The sequence below is a fragment of the Lethenteron reissneri genome, chromosome 54 (assembly GCF_015708825.2).
Source record: "Lethenteron reissneri isolate LAM-NWPU_2019-01 chromosome 54, ASM1570882v1, whole genome shotgun sequence".
Lineage (NCBI taxonomy): Eukaryota > Metazoa > Chordata > Hyperoartia > Petromyzontiformes > Petromyzontidae > Lethenteron > Lethenteron reissneri.
In genome coordinates this window covers 4,077,389-4,097,686 of record NC_083832.1, presented here as the reverse complement: position 1 = coordinate 4,097,686, position 20,298 = coordinate 4,077,389, and the positions used below count along the sequence as shown (strand labels likewise).

General features: G+C 54.9%; 1 protein-coding gene across 1 annotated transcript; it reads left to right on the top strand.

Moving 5' to 3' along the window:
* Positions 1–1,306: 1,306 nt before the first annotated feature.
* LOC133356502 (mitochondrial-processing peptidase subunit beta-like) lies at positions 1,307–15,339 on the top strand. Its single transcript, XM_061574045.1, has 13 exons — positions 1,307–1,448; positions 3,756–3,902; positions 5,833–5,919; positions 6,423–6,552; positions 7,003–7,201; positions 7,498–7,577; positions 8,332–8,447; positions 8,633–8,776; positions 9,441–9,601; positions 10,077–10,162; positions 10,791–10,879; positions 11,715–11,790; positions 15,087–15,339. The coding sequence occupies exons 1-13, from the start codon at positions 1,392–1,394 to the stop codon at positions 15,149–15,151; spliced, it is 1,437 nt and encodes a 478-aa protein (XP_061430029.1). The 5' UTR covers positions 1,307–1,391; the 3' UTR covers positions 15,152–15,339.
* The last annotated feature ends 4,959 nt before the right edge of the window (positions 15,340–20,298 follow it).

Below are 20,298 nucleotides of genomic sequence, written 5' to 3'. Positions count from 1 at the left end.
TGCAACACAAGCAATCATCATCAGGTGTGAAATCCACAGCAAGACATTTTTGAAATCCACAGCAAGAAAATTTGTAAATTTTCTTGCTGTGGATTTCACACCTGATGATGATTGCTTGTGTTGCAGTCGAAATGTCGTGAGAAGTTTTGTTGTTTTATATTTGTATTATTTTATTATTTCCCTTCTACGTGACTTTACCGAAAGAACCAAGAACATGAATCCCTGCAGTCACGAAAGCTTTCAATCAGGATTAACCCTGTGAGCCATTCGGCTCTTGATTTGGGTGCAACCGCAACAAACAATAAAATTACAAGTAACACCTAAAATTCATTGTACACAAATCCAAACATCACATACATAAACAATTAAATCCTACAGAAAAAGCACCGCCCGTCCATGCTGCGTACAAAAGGCCCTCCCTCACCCTGACACTGCTGATGAGATACATCGAATGTCGAACCCGATCCAGAGTTTTGCTTGTGTTCAAGCGATGCTGCTGATCTGATGCACTACTACCAGAAGGACGTGTGGCTCATGGGATGTGCATCAATTTATTTGTATAGACTGGAAGTGAATTGTCTCTTGCAGTGTGTATGTCGGGTTAAGACTCGATTGTCCTGTGTAACCCCTGCAGCCACTGGAGGCGCTGCATCACCACCACCACCACGCGAGACGAGATGCGGTGCTCGACCATAGCATAGGGTTTCCCCTTTTTTCTGGCAACAAAACAGCTGTGTTTAGATGTTAAAGCACAAAACTGAAACCTTTTACAAGGGATCACGTCTGCATTAACCACAATGCTTGTGGTCAGAATGCAAACAAAAACGTACTCTGATAATATATGCATTGTCTTTAAAACTGATTGGTCCACACCATCAGTGGACCACCACACTCACAAGCACGAGCGTGTCTCCAACTTCATTATTTGTGTTGACACATCCACAGGAATGTATGTTACTTGAGCAATTGGTGCTTGTGCACTTTATTTGTTTATGTTTCAGTGAGTTCCTTTTCTCGATGTCGCACTTGTGTCGTTTGTTTGTATTGTTTGTTGTTCTAACTTGCTGACCGACTGTTCAGTCTTTGCCACATCTGTCACAAAGACAAAGAGCTTCATGGCTCATCGGATTCCGAGAGGATAAATATAGTGGGAATCGATTAATCGACTTCGCAACTGTATCGATCCACACCCACGTGTCAAACCCCCGACCTTGCAATCGATTCAATCCAACGACACTTATCGAACCATTTGAATCGATCCTCCGTGTCAGGTCCCATCTCAATGTCGCCCACAATTATCGAATCGATTACACGCGGATAGCGTTGACGCAAAGGAATCACTTTGTGGCGTAACTGACGCGACGATTCTCGCACTTCGATTCGATCCAACTATGGCGTCGCTGTGTCTGTCTCGGGCTCTGCGCGGCGTTACCCGTCGCGCCACTCGGGTGAGTCGCTCCCTCCTCCACCCTCGTCCTCCTCCTCCCCCTCATCGTCCACCTTCGTCACCCCCTCGTCAATCCGCTTCGACTTAATCGCGGCGGCGGGCGGCGGGGTCCACGCGCGATCTCCCGCGAAGCGCCCCGAGGTCACGGGGACGCTAGTCCCACGCAGGGCTCGCTAGGCCGCGCGGCAGTAGCGAGGATTTGGGACACGGTGGGAGACGTTTCAGTTGTTTTATAGTTTCATTTGTTAGTTAAAGCCCTATTGAGTTGTCGGCTCTTGAATCGGGTGCAACCGCAACGAACAAAAAACACGAACAATTAAACATCTTGAAGTGATTTCGATTAAAGCTTCTTTCGTGACTGCAGGGATTCATCTTCTTGGTGCTTTCGGTAAAGTCACGTAGAAGGGAAATAATAAAATTATAAAAATAAAACAATAATTCTCACGACGTTTCGGCCACAACGCAAGCAGCCGTCCTCAGGTGAAGACCAGGTCTGTCGGGGAGACAGCGTCTGAATGACGCTGTCTCCCCGACAGAACCAAGATGAATCTTAAAGTGATAATTGTTTTTTAACCCTTCTATCTGGCAACAAACTGACACCTTTTTTACAAGGAGTCATGTTTGCATTGACCACAATACCTGCGGTCATAATGCAAACAAAAAACACAACTCTGATAATGTGCACTGTCCTTGAAGTTGATTGGTCCACACCCGAGACAGCTTTCCTTAGAGCCTAGTCTCACATGGTGTTGGACCAGATGACGCCAAAAGGCGCACAACTCATCTTAAAGTGACTATGCCACGCAGAAAAAATCCAGGGAAAAGCAGCAAAAATCTTACAAAAAAGCACCACAAACCAACTCTCTGTGCAAAGCTCCCAGTGGGATGCGCCCCGAGGCAGCAGCAGCAGAGAGCGGCGTTCGTCGCACGCGGCCTCTGCGTTACAGCGAGGCCGTAGTAGCCGCAGCAGCAGCAGCCGCAGCAGCAGTAGCAGCAGAAGCCGCAGCAGCAGCCGCAGCAGCAGCAGCCGCAGCAGCAGCAGAAGCTGCAGCAGCCGCAACAGCAGCCGCAGCAGCAGCAGCAGCAGCATGACGATCCCCCGAGCTCGGCTCGCGTGTTCGCGTGCCCCCACCCCCGCGGGGAGACATTTCTCGGCTCTGGCCGTGACGTTTGCGGTGTTTTTTTTTATTTTTGTCGAGAGCGGCTTTCCGCGAGTGAAGGAGGAAGGTGAGTTGTGAGATTTCTGTGTTTTTTTTGTTATTGCGCAGATTTGCCAGTCGCTTGGTTGTTGTGCGCGTCAGGATGAATAGACGCCGGCTGGCTTGTGTGGGATTCGCAATTGCCGCTTCGTAAGCGTCCCAGTGTCTCCCGGCGGTCATCGGATGCGTTCGTGTAAAAGTGAGGCCGGGTCGATAAAATAAGAACCACGTAGTGGCGCTGAAATTGTCTCTCTCATCTGACCTCGCCTTGCTCTGCGTCTCCCCTTGTGGTCTCCTACCTGTCCCCTTCCCTCCCCTTGTTTGCAGGCCGACCTTGTGTCTCCTCGAACCTGTACACCCCTTGTCCCTTCCACCTGTGCCGTCTCCCCTTGTGGTCTCCTACCTGTCCCCTTCCCTCCCCCTGTCTGCAGGCCGACCTTGTGTTTCCTGGAACCTGTACACCCCTTGTCCCTTGCACCTGTGCCGTCTCCCCTCCTGTTTCCCATCTAATTTTGTCTCTATCCTGCGTCTGACCCCACCCCCTGGAACTCCCCTTGTATGTAGCATCCTGCCCCATGTCTCACCTTGTCATACTCCATCTGACCTTGCATCTTTTTCCTCTTATATTTGTCTGCTATATGCATCGTATTGTGTTCCCTTTTACCGGTATGTCTCCTATTGTCTACTGTCTGCCATATATCCCTTCCTGTCTCCCATCTGACCTTGTGTCTCTACTTGTCTATCTGCCACGTGTCCCTTGACTTTTTACATGACCCTGTATCTTCAATTGTCTCCTGTCTCCCTGACGTCTCAAATTGTCTCCCATCTGTCTGGTGTCCCCCCCACCCCCATCGCCCATCGGTGTCACCTCGTCTCCCGCCTGTATTCGTTGTCTCCCGTTATTGTTTGTCTCTTCCACCTGCTGACACGTCTCCCTTTGTCTCAATCATTCAACCACCCACCGTCGGCGTCCCCCCGTCCAGCACGGTCCCGAGCTCGGCTCGCGCGCCGCCCCGGGAGGGACACTTGTCGGCTCTGGCCGTGCCGTTTGCGGTTTTTTTTAACTTGATTTGACGAGAGCGGCTTTCCGCTGTTGTTGACCGATGCAGGCGCCATGGCGGGTGAGTCGCTGCATGAGCACCATGGGCGATGTGAACTACGCACAGGCGCTGCTCAACATCCCTGAGACGCAGGTGTCCACACTCGACAATGGCCTCCGTGTGGCCTCCGAGAACTCGGGCCTCCACACGTGCACGGTAAGTGATAGCCTCACCACCCCCCACCACCCACCACTCTTACACTACTACCCTTACCCACACATTACCCTTACCCCCAAAGACAGATCTTCCGTGTAACCTTCAACAGACCGGTGGGGCAGTGGATGTTATTGCTGCCCACCCTCCACCACACACCCCTTACCACCCTTACCACTCTAACCTCCTTGGCATTACTCTCACAAAAGGGCACAGCACAATCACCAACTGGGTCGTATTTTACTTGAGTCAGGGATGGGGAACCTATGGCCCATCGGACAAACACGGCCCATGACCACACGAGGCCTCTCACTTTAAAGCAGCCCGCATTATATTTATTAAACCGTGTTTCAAATTCTAGAACACTTAGTCACTTCTGTCACAATAAGAGGCCCTTTGAATTACAGGAGTGGTGCTAAAAACTTGATTTGGAGCATTCATGACTGCAGGAATTACTCTTTGGTTCTTTCGGTAAAGTCACATAGAAAGAAAATAACACGTTCCTTCGGAGTGGGCAGGTAGGAACTTGGTTGGACAGCGCATTCGTGCACGACAGACAGACAAATAATCCCTGGTGGGCAGTGTGGAACCTGTTGTTCCTACCTGTATGTATAAAAGATAACTTGACTTTAGGTAGCCAGCCAGACAGTCCCCTTAACTATCGCCCCCCCCCTCCCTTAGGCCCCTCCCCCCTTAAGCCCCTCCCCTGACCCCCTTTCCCTTAGGCCCCTCCCCTGACCACCCCCCCCCCATATCCTCAGGCCCCTCCCCTGACCCCCCTTCCCTTAGGCCCCTCCCCTGACCCCCCTTCTGTTAGGCCCCTCCCCTGAGCACCCCCCCCCCCCCATATCCTCAGGCCCCTCCCCTGACCCCCCTTCCCTTAGGTTCCTCCCCTGACCCCCCTTCTGTTAGGCCCCTCCCCTGAGCACCCCCCCCCCCCCATATCCTTAGGCCCCTCCCCTGACCCCCCCTCCCTCAGGCCCCTCCGCTGACCCCCCCTCAGGCCCCTCCCCTGAACCCCCCCCCCCCTCAGGCTCCTCTCCTGACTCCCCCCTTCCTTAGGCCCCTCCCCTGACCCTCCTCCCTTAGGCACCTCCCCTCTCCGTACCCGGCAGTAGGTCTCCACCAATCAAAGAGCTGTTTGTAAGGTCTCCACCAATCAAAGAGCTGTGTGTATTATATATGTATTTATGCACGACAGACAGACAGACAGCTAAATAATCCCTGGTGGGAAGTGTGGAACATTGTTCCTCCCTGTAAAATAAATATTAGCATACGACGTTTCGATTGCAACACAAGCAATCGTCATCAGGTAGAAATGAAAGAGAAAACAAACCTAGTAAAAAATATAATGCAATACAACACAGAGAGTCGGCTAACATAACAGTCAACACTCCACCTGGTTGATTACGTTCTTTCAAAGATTGATAAATTTGAGAGAGAGACAAAACACAGACACGGAGACACATAAGCAGGGAGAGACAACACAGAGACACGCAGAGAGACACACACATACGCACACAGAGAAACAACACCTCTGTGTCAGACTTGCGATGACAGCCAACAAAGGGTAATTGAAATACCTATTGAGCCCTACTACAGAGCTGCCTGTTATCAGGGCTGTGTTTGTGAGGAGGCTCTGGTTAAATACTTTAAATCTAGTTTATTTTATATACCAGCTAAAGCCTACTTCGCTTTGTCAGATGCGACCTGACTACAAATGATCGATCAACGAAGTGGCTAATCACATGGCAATTTAAACCAGCCAAATGCACGTTTCAAAATGTGGAGGGAAAAACTGGAGAAAAATGTACGCGACCACGGGGAGAACATGCAAATTCCAAATATACAGGTATCAGGGTGGGGGTCGAACCCACGACCTCCTGCATACCAGGCGAGGGAGATAACATCTCGCCATGTGCGGAGTGAGCAGGTGGGGCTGTGGATCGACGCCGGCAGCCGCTACGAGAATGAGAAGAACAACGGGACCGCCCACTTCCTGGAGCACATGGCCTTCAAGGTGCGAGTGGTCACGTGACCTAGCGTGAGCGCCCTGACCCCCAGGCCTTCCCCTTCCTCCCACAACCACCAATGTCACCGCAGGGCTCTGCTATGGCTCATTCCCATTGTCTGTCTGTGCCTGCGTGCGGATGTGTGTGTTGTGTCTGGGATGTGGGAGTGTAGTGCTAAGCACACTGCTGCGAACCCAACGACCAGAGGTAGATTCCCGGTCATAAACAAAAACAGTGGTGAGTATTGGAGCCAGTGCTCTGTCTGCCTTAGGTAAACGCAACCTAAAATGATTGCCTGGTGCGATGTGTAAACATCAGCACCGGATAGACGGAGGCGGCCGGGTATGGATTAGCTACCCATCCCGTGTCGTGCTATGCCGGCCTTCATAGGTGCTCGCCAACAGCACTTGCCCCAATAGTCTGTTAAAGGCTACACGGGGGATCTTTGTCTTTGTTTGCCTGCACGTGTTTATGTGCCTGCGCGTGTTTGCATGAATGTGTACGTGGATAGGGCACGAAGAAGCGCTCCCAGCTCGACCTGGAGCTGGAGATTGAGAACATGGGCGCTCACCTCAACGCCTACACGTCGCGTGAGCAGACCGTCTACTTCGCCAAGGCCTTCGCACAGGACCTGCCCAAAGGTGAGTGCGCCGCGCCAGGGCGGTCCCCGCACCACCCAAGTTCACTCTCCTCCTCGGTGCAACATCATTGTCACGGTGGCCACCACACAATAGCTCTGCTGGCCCTCGTTATCCGAGAGTAGCCGCAGCCGGGCCTGGTGCTGGGCTCGCACCAGGCAGCCCGTGTCCTGGTACGGGTGGAGAAGTAGCGCTGTGGTTAGGGCTCTTCGCTGTGAACCCGGTGACCTATGAACCGCCTTAGCAAGCACATTTACACAAGTGTGAAGCCGCGCTCCTCCGACCCGTGTACACGCTTGAGCTGTCTGCCATCGAAGGTGGTTTGGCGTTGTGCTGGCCACCCACTCCCCTCGTGTCCCATGTAACACCACTTGCCCCAACAGTCTGTTAAGTCTATAGGGAGTGATCTTTGTCTTTGTGACTGCATGTGTGTGTGACCGCGTGCGCCTCCAGCTGTGGAGATCCTGGCGGACATCATTCAGAACAGCACGTTGGGCGAGGCGGAGATGGAGCGCGAGCGCGGGGTGATCCTGCGCGAGATGCAGGAGGTGGAGACCAACATGCAGGAGGTGGTGTTCGACTACCTCCACGCCACCGCCTACCAGGGCACCGCGCTCGGCAGGACCATCCTGGGGCCCACGAAAAACATAAAGTACGCGCTACCGCCTCTCCCGCCACGCTCTAGCTCGTGTATGGTTAGAGCCGAGCCGAGGTCCGGTATAATTACGGTGAAAAAGGAGTAGGCCTAACCCTTTGCGGCAATAATACAGCTGTCGTGACGTTCAAATGGTCCCATAGATATAATTATGGTGTCCCGCGTAGATTAAGCGTGTTTTTGTATTTGCGCTCGGCCAATGCGAGCGCGCGAGAGCGGCGCCGCGAGGTCGTGCCTCCACGTGAAACGAGCCGGCGCTGATGGCCGGGTGCGGGCGCTTGCGGCGTGTGCAGGTCGATTGCGCGCGGAGACCTGGTCGACTACATCAGCACCCACTACAAGGGACCCCGCATGGTGCTGTCGGCCGCGGGAGGTACGAACACGGATGCGCACACTTGCACACTTGCACACGCGCACACTTGCACACACGCGCACTTTCACACACGCACACTTACACACACGCACACACGCACACATGCGCACACTTGCATACACGCGCACACACACGCACACTTGCACACACACGCACGCACACTTGCATACACGCGCGCACTTGCACACACGCGCACACTTGCATAAACACCGCACACTTACACACACACGCACACTTGCACGCACACTTACACACGCACACTTACACATACGCGCACACTTGCATACACACGCACACTTACACACACGCGCACACTTGCATACACGCGCACACTTACACACACTTGCACGCACACACACGCACACACGCGCACACTTGCACACACACGCACACGCGCACACTTGCACACACGCGCACACTTGCACACACGCGCACACTTGCACACACGCACACTTACACACACTTTGATATACATGCATACTTGCACACACTTGAATGCACACACGCACACAGTTACGCGCACACAAGAATGTTAAATTCAGTCACGAAGTGCTTTTTAAGTGAGGAATGGTCGAGTGTTAGTGGTGGCAATAAACCACCGCTTTCATGGGTGCTTGATAACAGCACTTCCCCAAAAGTCCATTAAGGTAATATCGGGGAGTTTTGTCTCTGTGTTTGTATTCTTACACATTTCTCCGCGTGTGTGCGTGTACGTCTCTGCGCTTGCCGCTGTGCGTCTCTGCGTCGCATGCAGGCGTCCGCCACGAAGAGCTGGTGCAGTTGGCCCAGAAGCACCTGGGCAACCTTCCCTTCCAGTACGAGGGGGACAAGGTGCCCGTGCTGCCCATATGCCGCTTCACCGGCAGCGAGGTGCGACTCCAGGACCCCCCCCCCCTCCCCGCAATGACCCCCCGTGATCACCCAGCGCGATGACCCCGAGGTCCCCCCGTGATGAACCCGCGACCCCCGTGTGTGCCGTGCGAGGGCGGCCGTGGCGGGGCCTGCCCTAGCGAGTGGTGCGCCCCTCCTGACGTGGCTGTATGTGTGCGGCGCAGATCCTGGTGCGTGACGACAAGATGCCCCTGGCTCACGTGGCGCTGGCGGTGGAGAGTGTTGGCTGGCCCGAGGCCGACACCATCCCCCTCATGGTGGCCAACACGCTCATCGGCAACTGGGATCGCTCCTACGGGGGCGGCGCCGTGAGTCACACTCCCACCGCTCCGTATGCCTGCTGCTGCCTGTGTGTGTGTGTACAGCTGCCTGTGTGTGTGTAGCTGTGTGTGTGTAGCTGCCTGTGTGTGTGTGTAGCTGTCTGTGTGTGTGTACAGCTGCCTGTGTGTGTGGATGGCTGCGTGTTTGTAGCTGCCTGTGTGTGTGTGTAGCTGCCTGTGTGTGTAGCTGCCTGTGTGTGTGTGTAGCTGTCTGTGTGTGTGTACAGCTGCCTGTGTGTGTGGATGGCTGCGTGTGTGTGTAGCTGCCTGTGTGTGTGTGTAGCTGTCTGTGTGTATGTACAGTTGCCTATGTGTGTGTAGCTGTCTGTGTGTGTACAACTGCCTGTGTGTGTAGCTGTCTGTGTGTACAGCTCCCTCCGTGTGCGTCTGTCTCCAGCTGCCTGTGTGTATTGTGCGAGTGTGTGTCTACGACTGTCTTTATCTGTGTACAGGTGTGTGTGCTGTGTGTCTTCAGCTGTCTGTATGTCTACAGCTGTGTGCGTGCAGCTGCCTGCGTGCATCTCCAGCTATCTTGTGTTAACAGCCGTGTGTGCGGTCCCGTGCGCGTCCAGCCGCACGCTGCTTGTGTAGCTGTCGAGTCAGCCGTGTGGACAGCCCGCCCACTGTTTTCTTGCGCCCCGCTCCTTGGCAGAACCTGTCGAGCAAGCTGGCGCAGACTTTGGCGCAGAAGAGCGTCTGCCACAGCTACCAGTCGTTCAACACGTGCTACTCTGACACGGGGCTCTGGGGCACGTACATGGTGTGCGACTCCATGGGCATCGAGGAGACGCTCCACTGGGTGCAGGCCGAGTGGTGCGTGTGCGACGTCTTCTCCGTCCACTGTTCTCTGCCATCCAATGACCCCTTTCAGCTCCTCCAACTTCCCACCACCGTGCCGTGTCTCCGTGCCGTGTGTCACCACCGTGCCATGTCTTACCACGATGTCGTGTTTCACCACTGTGCTTTGTGTGTCACCACCGTGCCGTGTGTCACCACGATGTCGTGTGTCACCACTGTGCTTTGTGTGTCACCACCGTGCCGTGTGTCACCACGATGTCGTGTGTCACCACTGTGCTTTGTGTGTCACCACCGTGCCGTGTGTCACCACGATGTCGTGTGTCACCACTGTGCTTTGTGTGTCACCACCGTGCCATGTCTTACCACCATGTCGTGTGTCACCACTGTGCTTTGTGTCACCACCATGCTTTGTGTCACCACCGTGCCGTGTCTCACCGTCCCGTGTGTCATCACTGTCCCGTGTCTCAGTGCCGTGTGTCTTGCCCTGCAGGATGCGCCTGTGCACGTCCGTGACCGACGGTGAGGTGACTCGCGCCAAAAACCTCCTCAAGACCAACATGCTGCTGCAGCTCGATGGTGCGTGCCTGTGAGCGTGTGCGTGTTGTCGTTAGTGCTGTAGCCAAGCGAGCAGTGGTAAGCGCAGCGATTAGAGCGCTGCACTACGATCCCAGCAACCCGGGTTCGATTCCCGCTCGCAGCCAACACCAGTGACGGTTATCTGAAGAAGTCCCAGGCCTCCCCTAGGTAGACTCGGCCTCAAATGAGTATCTTGTGCGGAGTGTAAACGTCAGCACTGGGGAGACGAAGGCGGCCAGGCATACTGCTGGCCACCCACCCCATCATGTACCGTACCGGCCTTCACAGGTGATGCTCTCCAACAGCCGGACGCTGGCCCAACTCCTCATCAGCCAACGCTGACCTCATCTCGAGCCAACCAGCCTGTAGTGCTAATCCCTCCCTTTAAACATACAAATATAGCCAGCCAGCCACGAGTACTAACCCTAGCCAACTAGCCAACCTATGGGCATATCCTGAACCACTGTAGCTAACCACGCACTAATCCTACCCGACTATCCATCGGCCACCGCCCGGCATTGATGGCGAGGTACTGGCTCTTGCCCGGCATTCGTTGGTGGTGGGGGTGGCCGGCGGGGGTCGTGGTTCTCACACCGTCGTCTGTGCGGCACCCGCGTGCGACACCCAGGTTCCACTCCGATCTGCGAGGATATCGGGCGGCAGATGCTGTGCTACGGGCGGCGCATTCCCCTGCCCGAGCTGGAGGCGCGAATCGACGTACGTGGGCGCTCGCGCTGATCCCCGTGAAGCCGCAGGCCTTGCTGTGGCCTCGCTGTGGCTTCTGTGAATGAGACCACATTACTCCCCAATACTTACATCCCCCCCGTTGGCTCCGAGTACAGTTCCGGGACAACTCCAAGATGACGATCTCGTAATCATCATTGCATTGACATGGCGCTCGCCTAAATGCCTCGGCAACTCAAATTGCCTTCCATGACATCTCGAACAGTCGGAGGGTAACCCCCAATGTGCTGTGCAATGTGATTCGGCGCCAGCATGCCAGTGGGCATCGGTGTGTATTTAAGGTTAACGCCGTACAATTAGCCAGGGCAGCCTGCCAGGTTTCTACCTGGGACCTCCGCAACAAGCTGCAAACACGCTACAGCTGGGCTGTGTTAGTGTGCATGGCACTTGGTGCATCCGTAGATTGTGTGTGGTATTACGAGGAACACGTTCGTGACAATGTGTGCGTAACACGGTGCGTGTGTGTAAGACGGTGTGTGTGTGTAACACGGTGTGTGTGTGTGTGTAAGACGGGTGTGTGTGTGTGTATGTGTATGACGGTGTGCGTGTGTGTGTAAGACGGTGTGCGTGTGAGTAGCGTGGTCTGTGTGTTATTCGAGGCTCGTGTGTTCCGTGATGTGTGGCCGTGCGTGTAATGCGTCTGTGTGTGTTTGTAACACGGTGCGTGTGTGTGTGTATGACGGTGTGCGTGTGAGTAGCGTGGTGTGTGTGTTAATCGAGGCTCGTGTGTTCTGTGGTGTGTGGCCGTGCGTGTCATGTGTCTGTGTGTGTGTAACACGGTGTGTGTGTGTGTGTACCGCGTGTCTAGGCTGTGGATTCCAAGGTTCTGCGCAGGGTCTGCTCCCACTACATCTACGACAAGTGCCCGGCCGTTGCCGCCGTTGGTCAGTCAGCCTGGGGGATCCACGCTCATGACTAAACCCACACTCAGCTCCACCCACACTCAGCTCCACCCACACACAGCCCCACCCACACTCAGCTCCACCCACACACAGCCCCACCCACACACAGCTCCACCCACACTCAGCTCCACCCACACTCAGCTCCACCCACACACAGCTCCACCCACACTCAGCTCCACCCACACTCAGCTCCACTCACACTCAGCTCCACCCACACTCAGCTCCACCCACACTCAGCTCCACTCACACTCAGCCCCACCCACACTCAGCTCCACCCACACACTCAGCTCCACCCACACACAGCCCCACCCACACACAGCCCCACCCACACACAGCTCCACCCACACTCAGCTCCACCCACACACGGCTCCACCCACACTCAGCCCCACCCACACACAGCTCCACCCGCACACAGCTCCACCCACACTCAGCTCCACCCACACTCAGCTCCACCCACACTCAGCTCCACCCACACACAGCCCCACCCACACTCAGCTCCACTCACACTCAGCTCCACCCACACACAGCCCCACCCACACACAGCTCCACCCACACTCAGCTCCACCCACACACAGCCCCACCCACACTCAGCTCCACCCACACTCAGCTCCACTCACACTCAGCTCCACCCACACACAGCCCCACCCACACACAGCTCCACCCACACTCAGCTCCACTCACACTCAGCTCCACACACAGCCCCACCCACACTCAGCTCCACCCACACACAGCCCCACCCACACTCAGCTCCACCCACACACAGCTCCACCCACACTCAGCTCCACCCACACACATACCCACCCACACACAGCCCCGACCCACACACAGCTCCACTCACACTCAGCTCCACCCACACTCAGCTCCACCCACACTCAGCTCCACCCACAGCCCCACCCACACACAGCTCCACCCACACACAGCTCCCCACCCACACTCAGCTCCACACACACACAGCTCCACTCACACTCCACCCACACTCAGCCCCACCCACACTCAGCTCCACCCACACTCAGCTCCACCCACAGCCCCACCCACACACAGCTCCACCCACACACAGCTCCACCCACACTCAGCTCCACACACACACAGCTCCACTCACACTCCACCCACACTCAGCCCCACCCACACTCAGCTCCACCCACACTCAGCTCCACCCACACTCAGCTCCACCCACACTCAGCCCCACCCACACTCAGCTCCACCCACACTCAGCTCCACCCACACACAGCTCCACCCACACTCAGCTCCACCCACACACAGCTCCACCCACACTCAGCTCCACCCACAGCCCCACCCACACACAGCTCCACCCACACACAGCTCCACCCACACTCAGCTCCACACACACAGCTCCACTCACACTCCACCCACACTCAGCCCCACCCACACTCAGCTCCACCCACACTCAGCTCCACCCACACTCAGCTCCACCCACACTCAGCCCCACCCACACTCAGCTCCACCCACACTCAGCTCCACTCACACTCAGCTCCACCCACACTCAGCTCCACCCACACACAGCTCCACCCACACTCAGCCCCACCCACACTCAGCTCCACCCACACACAGCTCCACCCACACTCAGCTCCACCCACACTCAGCCCCACCCACACACAGCTCCACCCACACTCAGCTCCACACACACACAGCTCCACTCACACTCCACCCACACTCAGCTCCACCCACACACAGCTCCACCCACACTCAGCTCCACCCACACACAGCTCCACCCACACACAGCTCCACCCACACACAGCTCCACCCACACACAGCCCCACCCACACACAGCTCCACCCACACACAGCTCCACCCACACACAGCTCCACCCACACTCAGCTCCACACACACACAGCTCCACTCACACTCCACCCACACTCAGCCCCACCCACACTCAGCTCCACCCACACTCAGCTCCACCCACACTCAGCTCCACCCACACTCAGCCCCACCCACACTCAGCTCCACCCACACTCAGCTCCACCCACACACAGCTCCACCCACACTCAGCTCCACCCACACACAGCTCCACCCACACTCAGCTCCACCCACAGCCCCACCCACACACAGCTCCACCCACACACAGCTCCACCCACACTCAGCTCCACACACACAGCTCCACTCACACTCCACCCACACTCAGCCCCACCCACACTCAGCTCCACCCACACTCAGCTCCACCCACACTCAGCTCCACCCACACTCAGCCCCACCCACACTCAGCTCCACCCACACTCAGCTCCACTCACACTCAGCTCCACCCACACTCAGCTCCACCCACACACAGCTCCACCCACACTCAGCCCCACCCACACTCAGCTCCACCCACACACAGCTCCACCCACACTCAGCTCCACCCACACTCAGCCCCACCCACACACAGCTCCACCCACACTCAGCTCCACACACACACAGCTCCACTCACACTCCACCCACACTCAGCTCCACCCACACACAGCTCCACCCACACTCAGCTCCACCCACACACAGCTCCACCCACACACAGCTCCACCCACACACAGCTCCACCCACACACAGCCCCACCCACACACAGCTCCACCCACACACAGCCCCACACACAGCTCCACCCACACTCAGCTCCACCCACACTCAGCTCCACCCACACACAGCCCCACCCACACACAGCTCCACCCACACTCAGCTCCACCCACACTCAGCTCCACCCACACACAGCTCCACCCACACTCAGCTCCACCCACACACAGCTCCACCCACACTCAGCTCCACCCACACTCAGCTCCACACACACACAGCTCCACTCACACTCCACCCACACACAGCTCCACCCACACACAGCTCCACCCACACTCAGCTCCACCCACACACAGCTCCACCCACACATAGCTCTATGGCCTACCCGTACCCGGCTGGGTACGGGTAGACCGTGAGTCACTGGTGAGTAACTGTTTGTCACTCAATTCCCAACCTCTTGTCTCTTCTCACAATTCAAGTTCCTAGAATCAACTCACCCGCGCCTGCAACATGGCTTCATCCCAGAGGTCGCAATTGGGTACCCGATACCCGTACCCTACCAGTACCCGGCCGGGTACGGGTAGCCGGGCTTCGGGTAGGCTACTGGTACGGGTACCCGTTTGCGACCCTGGTGCGGCCGGGTAAGGAATCAAAACCCGTTTGCGACCTCTGCCACCGACACAGTGGATTCTGTGTGGTAGTGGCGGAGACGGCGCGCTCAAAGTTGAGACCGTTAACGTTCTGTAACCGTGTGCTTCATCTTTCCCATCCTTCCCCGATGCCTGCAGGTCCCATCGAGCAGCTGCCCGACTACAACCGCATTCGCAGTGCCATGTATTGGCTGCGTCTGTAGCCGCTGGCGTGGCACACGGAGCTGGCGACCGCGCCAACACAACCCCCCCCCCCCCCCACCTCCACCCCACCCCACTCCACAATACTAAACACAAAACAAAAATGTTCACGTCCCGCTGAGATGATGCGTGCGCACGTCGCGTCCGTCCATCGTCCCCCTGAACAATAAAGGTTGAACGTCTCGTCCGAGCCGAGCCGAAGCGCCGAGTGAGTTTGTGCGCGTGACCCTGCGTGGCCGGGGAGACGGGATTGGGGGGGGGGCCCTTCTAAGACCACGGAAGCACAGGCCAAGCGTCCTGAAAGAGGCCGCACGATGCAGCGAGCAAGGAGGCATGCGCAGTCTGGGGACGTGTGAAGCTTCGTTCGTCATCGGCGTACTCGCCCTGACCGTACCGGTACTAGCCACCCAGTGACTAGTACCAGCCCCTTGCCGTACCCAACTAGCCACCCAGTGACTAGTACCAGCCCCTTGCCGTACCCAACTAGCCACCCAGTGACTAGTACCAGTCTCTTGACGTACCCAACTAGCCACCCAGTGACTAGTACCAGCCCCTTGCCGTACCGGTACTAGCCACCCAGTGACTAGTACCAGCCCCTTGCCGTACCCAACTATCCACCCAGTGACTAGTACCAGCCCCTTGCCGTACCCAACTAGCCACCCAGTGACTAGTACCAGTCTCTTGACGTACCCAACTAGCCACCCAGTGACTAGTACCAGCCCCTTGCCGTACCCAACTATCCACCCAGTGACTAGTACCAGCCCCTTGCCGTACCGGTACTAGCCACCCAGTGACTAGTACCAGCCCCTTGCCGTACCCAACTAGCCACCCAGTGACTAGTACCAGCCCCTTGCCGTACCGGTACTAGCCACCCAGTGACTAGTACCAGCCCCTTGCCGTACCCAACTAGCCACCCAGTGACTAGTACCAGCCCCTTGACGTACCCAACCAGCCACCCAGTGACGAGTACCAGCCCCTTGACGTACCCAACTAGCCACCCAGTGACTAGTACCAGCCCCTTGCCGTACCCAACCAGCCACCCAGTGACTAGTACCAGCCCCTTGCTGTACCCAACTAGCCACCCAGTGACTAGTACCAGCCCCTTGCCATACCCAACTAGCCACCCAGTGACTAGTACCAGCCCCTTGCCGTACCGGTACTAGCCACCCAGTGATTAGTACCAGCACCTTGAACCAAGTGGTTCCTACCAGTATTAATTGCAATCTATCAGCTGTCTGCATCATGACAACCTCACATTTGCCAATGGGGTCATATTCATCGTAAAATTCTCCATTACGTTCACCATTTCATTTGGAGGGTGTTTTCTCGTCCTGAGAATCCCAAGAGCCTGCGTCCCAGTGACAGGCCTAGTCCTTGCAGGGGATTGACTGGTGAGCAATTGGGTCGGACTAGAGGTGGTTTCAGTGGGGTTAGGGATAGGGTTGATTAGAGCAATTGGTTCAAAACGTGATTTGGAGATGCTGCGTTGGCAGTGATGCACAAATAACAACGCTCACAATTCGTCAATACTGCCTTTTAAGAGGAAATATTTGGTTATGGTGAGATTTAGGGGTGGTTTGCTAGTGGTTACACTGGTTTGGGTGCGTGGTAATTCTGAAGGTTGGTTAGTAGCTGGCTGAGCAGGCTACCACGTCGTGCTAATGCTCGTGGCGAGCTGCTTTGGGGGATCTGGTCAGCAGAAAGGCGATAACGCGATGGTGGGCTCGTTTATTTGAGATGAGGCTCGTATTTGACTCATAGAGTTAGGGCGGGCGTAACTATGGTTAGGGTTATAATTTGGTAGCCTTGTGTGGTTATGGCCAGGGCAAGTGTTGTGGTTAGAATTAGCATTTGGTTGGCGAGTGTTTATGACTTGGGCTAGTGTTGTCTTTGCTCGCGTGGTTATTGCTAGCATGGCTAGGGTTGGCATGGGATTGGCTAATGTGGTTATGGCTCGGGATAGTATTTTGTCGGCGATTGTGGTTATGGTTAGGGCTAGTGTGGTATTGACTAGGGCTAGTGTGGTATTGACTAGGGCTGGTGTGGTATTGACTAGGGCTAGTGTGGTATTGACTAGGGCTGGTGTGGTATTGACTAGGGCTGGTGTGGTATTGACTAGGGCTAGTTTGGTATTGACTAGGGCTAGTGTGGTATTGACTAGGGCTGGTGTGGTATTGACTAGGGCTAGTGTGGTATTGACTAGGGCTAGTGTGGTATTGACTAGGGCTAGTTTGGTATTGACTAGGGCTGGTGTGGTATTGACTAGGGCTGGTGTGGTATTGACTAGGGCTAGTGTGGTATTGACTAGGGCTGGTGTGGTATTGACTAGGGCTAGTGTGGTATTGACTAGGGCTAGTGTGGTATTGACTAGGGCTAGTGTGGTATTGACTAGGGCTGGTGTGGTATTGACTAGGGCTAGTGTGGTATTGACTAGGGCTAGTTTGGTATTGACTAGGGCTGGTGTGGTATTGACTAGGGCTGGTGTGGTATTGACTAGGGCTAGTGTGGTATTGACTAGGGCTGGTGTGGTATTGACTAGGGCTAGTGTGGTATTGACTAGGGCTAGTGTGGTATTGACTAGGGCTAGTGAGGTATTGACTAGGGCTGGTGTGGTATTGACTAGGGCTGGTGTGGTATTGACTAGGGCTAGTGAGGTATTGACTAGGGCTGGTGTGGTATTGACTAGGGCTGGTGTGGTATTGACTAGGGCTAGTGAGGTATTGACTAGGGCTGGTGTGGTATTGACTAGGGCTGGTGTGGTATTGACTAGGGCTGGTGTGGTATTGACTAGGGCTGGTGTGGTATTGACTAGGGCTAGTGTGGTATTGACTAGGGCTGGTGTGGTATTGACTAGGGCTAGTGTGGTATTGACTAGGGCTGGTGTGGTATTGACTAGGGCTAGTGTGGTATTGACTAGGGCTGGTGTGGTATTGACTAGGGCTGGTGTGGTATTGACTAGGGCTGGTGTGGTATTGACTAGGGCTAGTGTGGTATTGACTAGGGCTGGTGTGGTATTGACTAGGGCTGGTGTGGTATTGACTAGGGCTGGTGTGGTATTGACTAGGGCTGGTCTGGTATTGACTAGGGCTAGTGTAGTATTGACTAGGGCTAGTGTGGTATTGACTAGGGCTGGTGTGGTATTGACTAGGGCTGGTGTGGTATTGACTAGGGCTGGTGAGGTATTGACTAGGGCTGGTGTGGTATTGACTAGGGCTAGTGTAGTATTGACTAGGGCTAGTGTGGTATTGACTAGGGCTGGTGTGGTATTGACTAGGGCTAGTTTGGTATTGACTAGGGCTGGTGAGGTATTGACTAGGGCTAGTTTGGTATTGACTAGGGCTGGTGAGGTATTGACTAGGGCTAGTGTGGTATTAACTAGGGCTGGTGTGGTATTGACTAGGGCTGGTGTGGTATTGACTAGGGCTAGTGAGGTATTGACTAGTGAGGTATTGACTAGGGCTGGTGTGGTATTGACTAGGGCTGGTGTGGTATTGACTAGGGCTGGTGTGGTATTGACTAGTGAGGTATTGACTAGGGCTAATGAGGTATTGACTAGGGCTGGTGTGGTATTGACTAGGGCTGGTGTGGTATTGACTAGGGCTAGTGAGGTATTGACTAGTATGGTATTGACTAGGGCTAGTGAGGTATTGACTAGGGCTGGTGTGGTATTGACTAGGGCTGGTGTGGTATTGACTAGGGCTGGTGTGGTATTGACTAGGGCTAGTGTGGTATTGTCTAGGGCTAGTGTGGTATTGACTAGGGCTAGTTTGGTATTGACTAGGGCTAGTGTGGTATTGTCTAGGGCTAGTGTGGTATTGACTAGGGCTAGTTTGGTATTGACTAGGGCTAGTGTGGTATTGACTAGGGCTAGTGTGGTATTGACTAGGGGTGGTTTGGTATTGAATAGGGTTGGTGTGGTATTGACTAGGGCTAGTTTGGTATTGACTAGGGCTGGTGTGGTATTGACTAGGGCTAGTGTGGTATTGACTAGGGCTAGTGTGGTATTGACTAGGGCTGGTGTTGTATTGACTAGAGCTGGTGAGGTATTGACTAGGGCTAGTGTGGTATTGACTAGGGCTGGTGTGGTATTGACTAGGGCTAGTGAGGTATTGACTAGTGAGGTATTGACTAGGGCTGGTGTGGTATTGACTAGGGCTGGTGTGGTATTGACTAGGGCTGGTGTGGTATTGACTAGTGAGGTATTGACTAGGGCTAATGAGGTATTGACTAGGGCTGGTGTGGTATTGACTAGGGCTGGTGTGGTATTGACTAGGGCTAGTGAGGTATTGACTAGTGTGGTATTGACTAGGGCTAGTGAGGTATTGACTAGGGCTGGTGTGGTATTGACTAGGGCTGGTGTGGTATTGACTAGGGCTGGTGTGGTATTGACTAGGGCTAGTGTGGTATTGTCTAGGGCTAGTGTGGTATTGACTAGGGCTAGTGTGGTATTGTCTAGGGCTAGTGTGGTATTGACTAGGGCTGGTGTGGTATTGACTAGGGCTAGTGTGGTATTGACTAGGGCTAGTGTGGTATTGTCTAGGGCTAGTGTGGTATTGACTAGGGCTGGTGTGGTATTGTCTAGGGCTAGTGTGGTATTGACTAGGGCTAGTGTGGTATTGTCTAGGGCTAGTGTGGTATTGACTAGGGCTGGTGTGGTATTGACTAGGGCTGGTGTGGTATTGACTAGGGCTAGTGTGGTATTGTCTAGGGCTAGTGTGGTATTGACTAGGGCTAGTGTGGTATTGTCTAGGGCTAGTGTGGTATTGACTAGGGCTGGTGTGGTATTGACTAGGGCTAGTGTGGTATTGTCTAGGGCTAGTGTGGTATTGACTAGGGCTAGTTTGGTATTGACTAGGGCTAGTGTGGTATTGTCTAGGGCTAGTGTGGTATTGACTAGGGCTAGTTTGGTATTGACTAGGGCTAGTGTGGTATTGACTAGGGCTAGTGTGGTATTGACTAGGGGTGGTGTGGTATTGAATAGGGCTGGTGTGGTATTGACTAGGGCTAGTTTGGTATTGACTAGGGCTGGTGTGGTATTGACTAGGGCTAGTGTGGTATTGACTAGGGCTAGTGTGGTATTGACTAGGGCTGGTGTGGTATTGACTTGGGCTGGTGAGGTATTGACTAGGGCTAGTGTGGTATTGACTAG

What these genes read in the sequence shown, in the direction of transcription:
- LOC133356502 (XM_061574045.1), top strand. Translation starts at nt 1,392, where the DNA reads ATGGCGTCGCTGTGTCTGTCTCGGGCTCTGCGCGGCGTTACCCGTCGC. An exon ending in GCCGCTTCACCGGCAGCGAG is followed by an intron (nt 8,448 to 8,632) that starts GTGCGACTCCAG and finishes TGTGCGGCGCAG; the next exon opens with ATCCTGGTGCGTGACGACAA. An exon ending in CACTGGGTGCAGGCCGAGTG is followed by an intron (nt 9,602 to 10,076) that starts GTGCGTGTGCGA and finishes CTTGCCCTGCAG; the next exon opens with GATGCGCCTGTGCACGTCCG.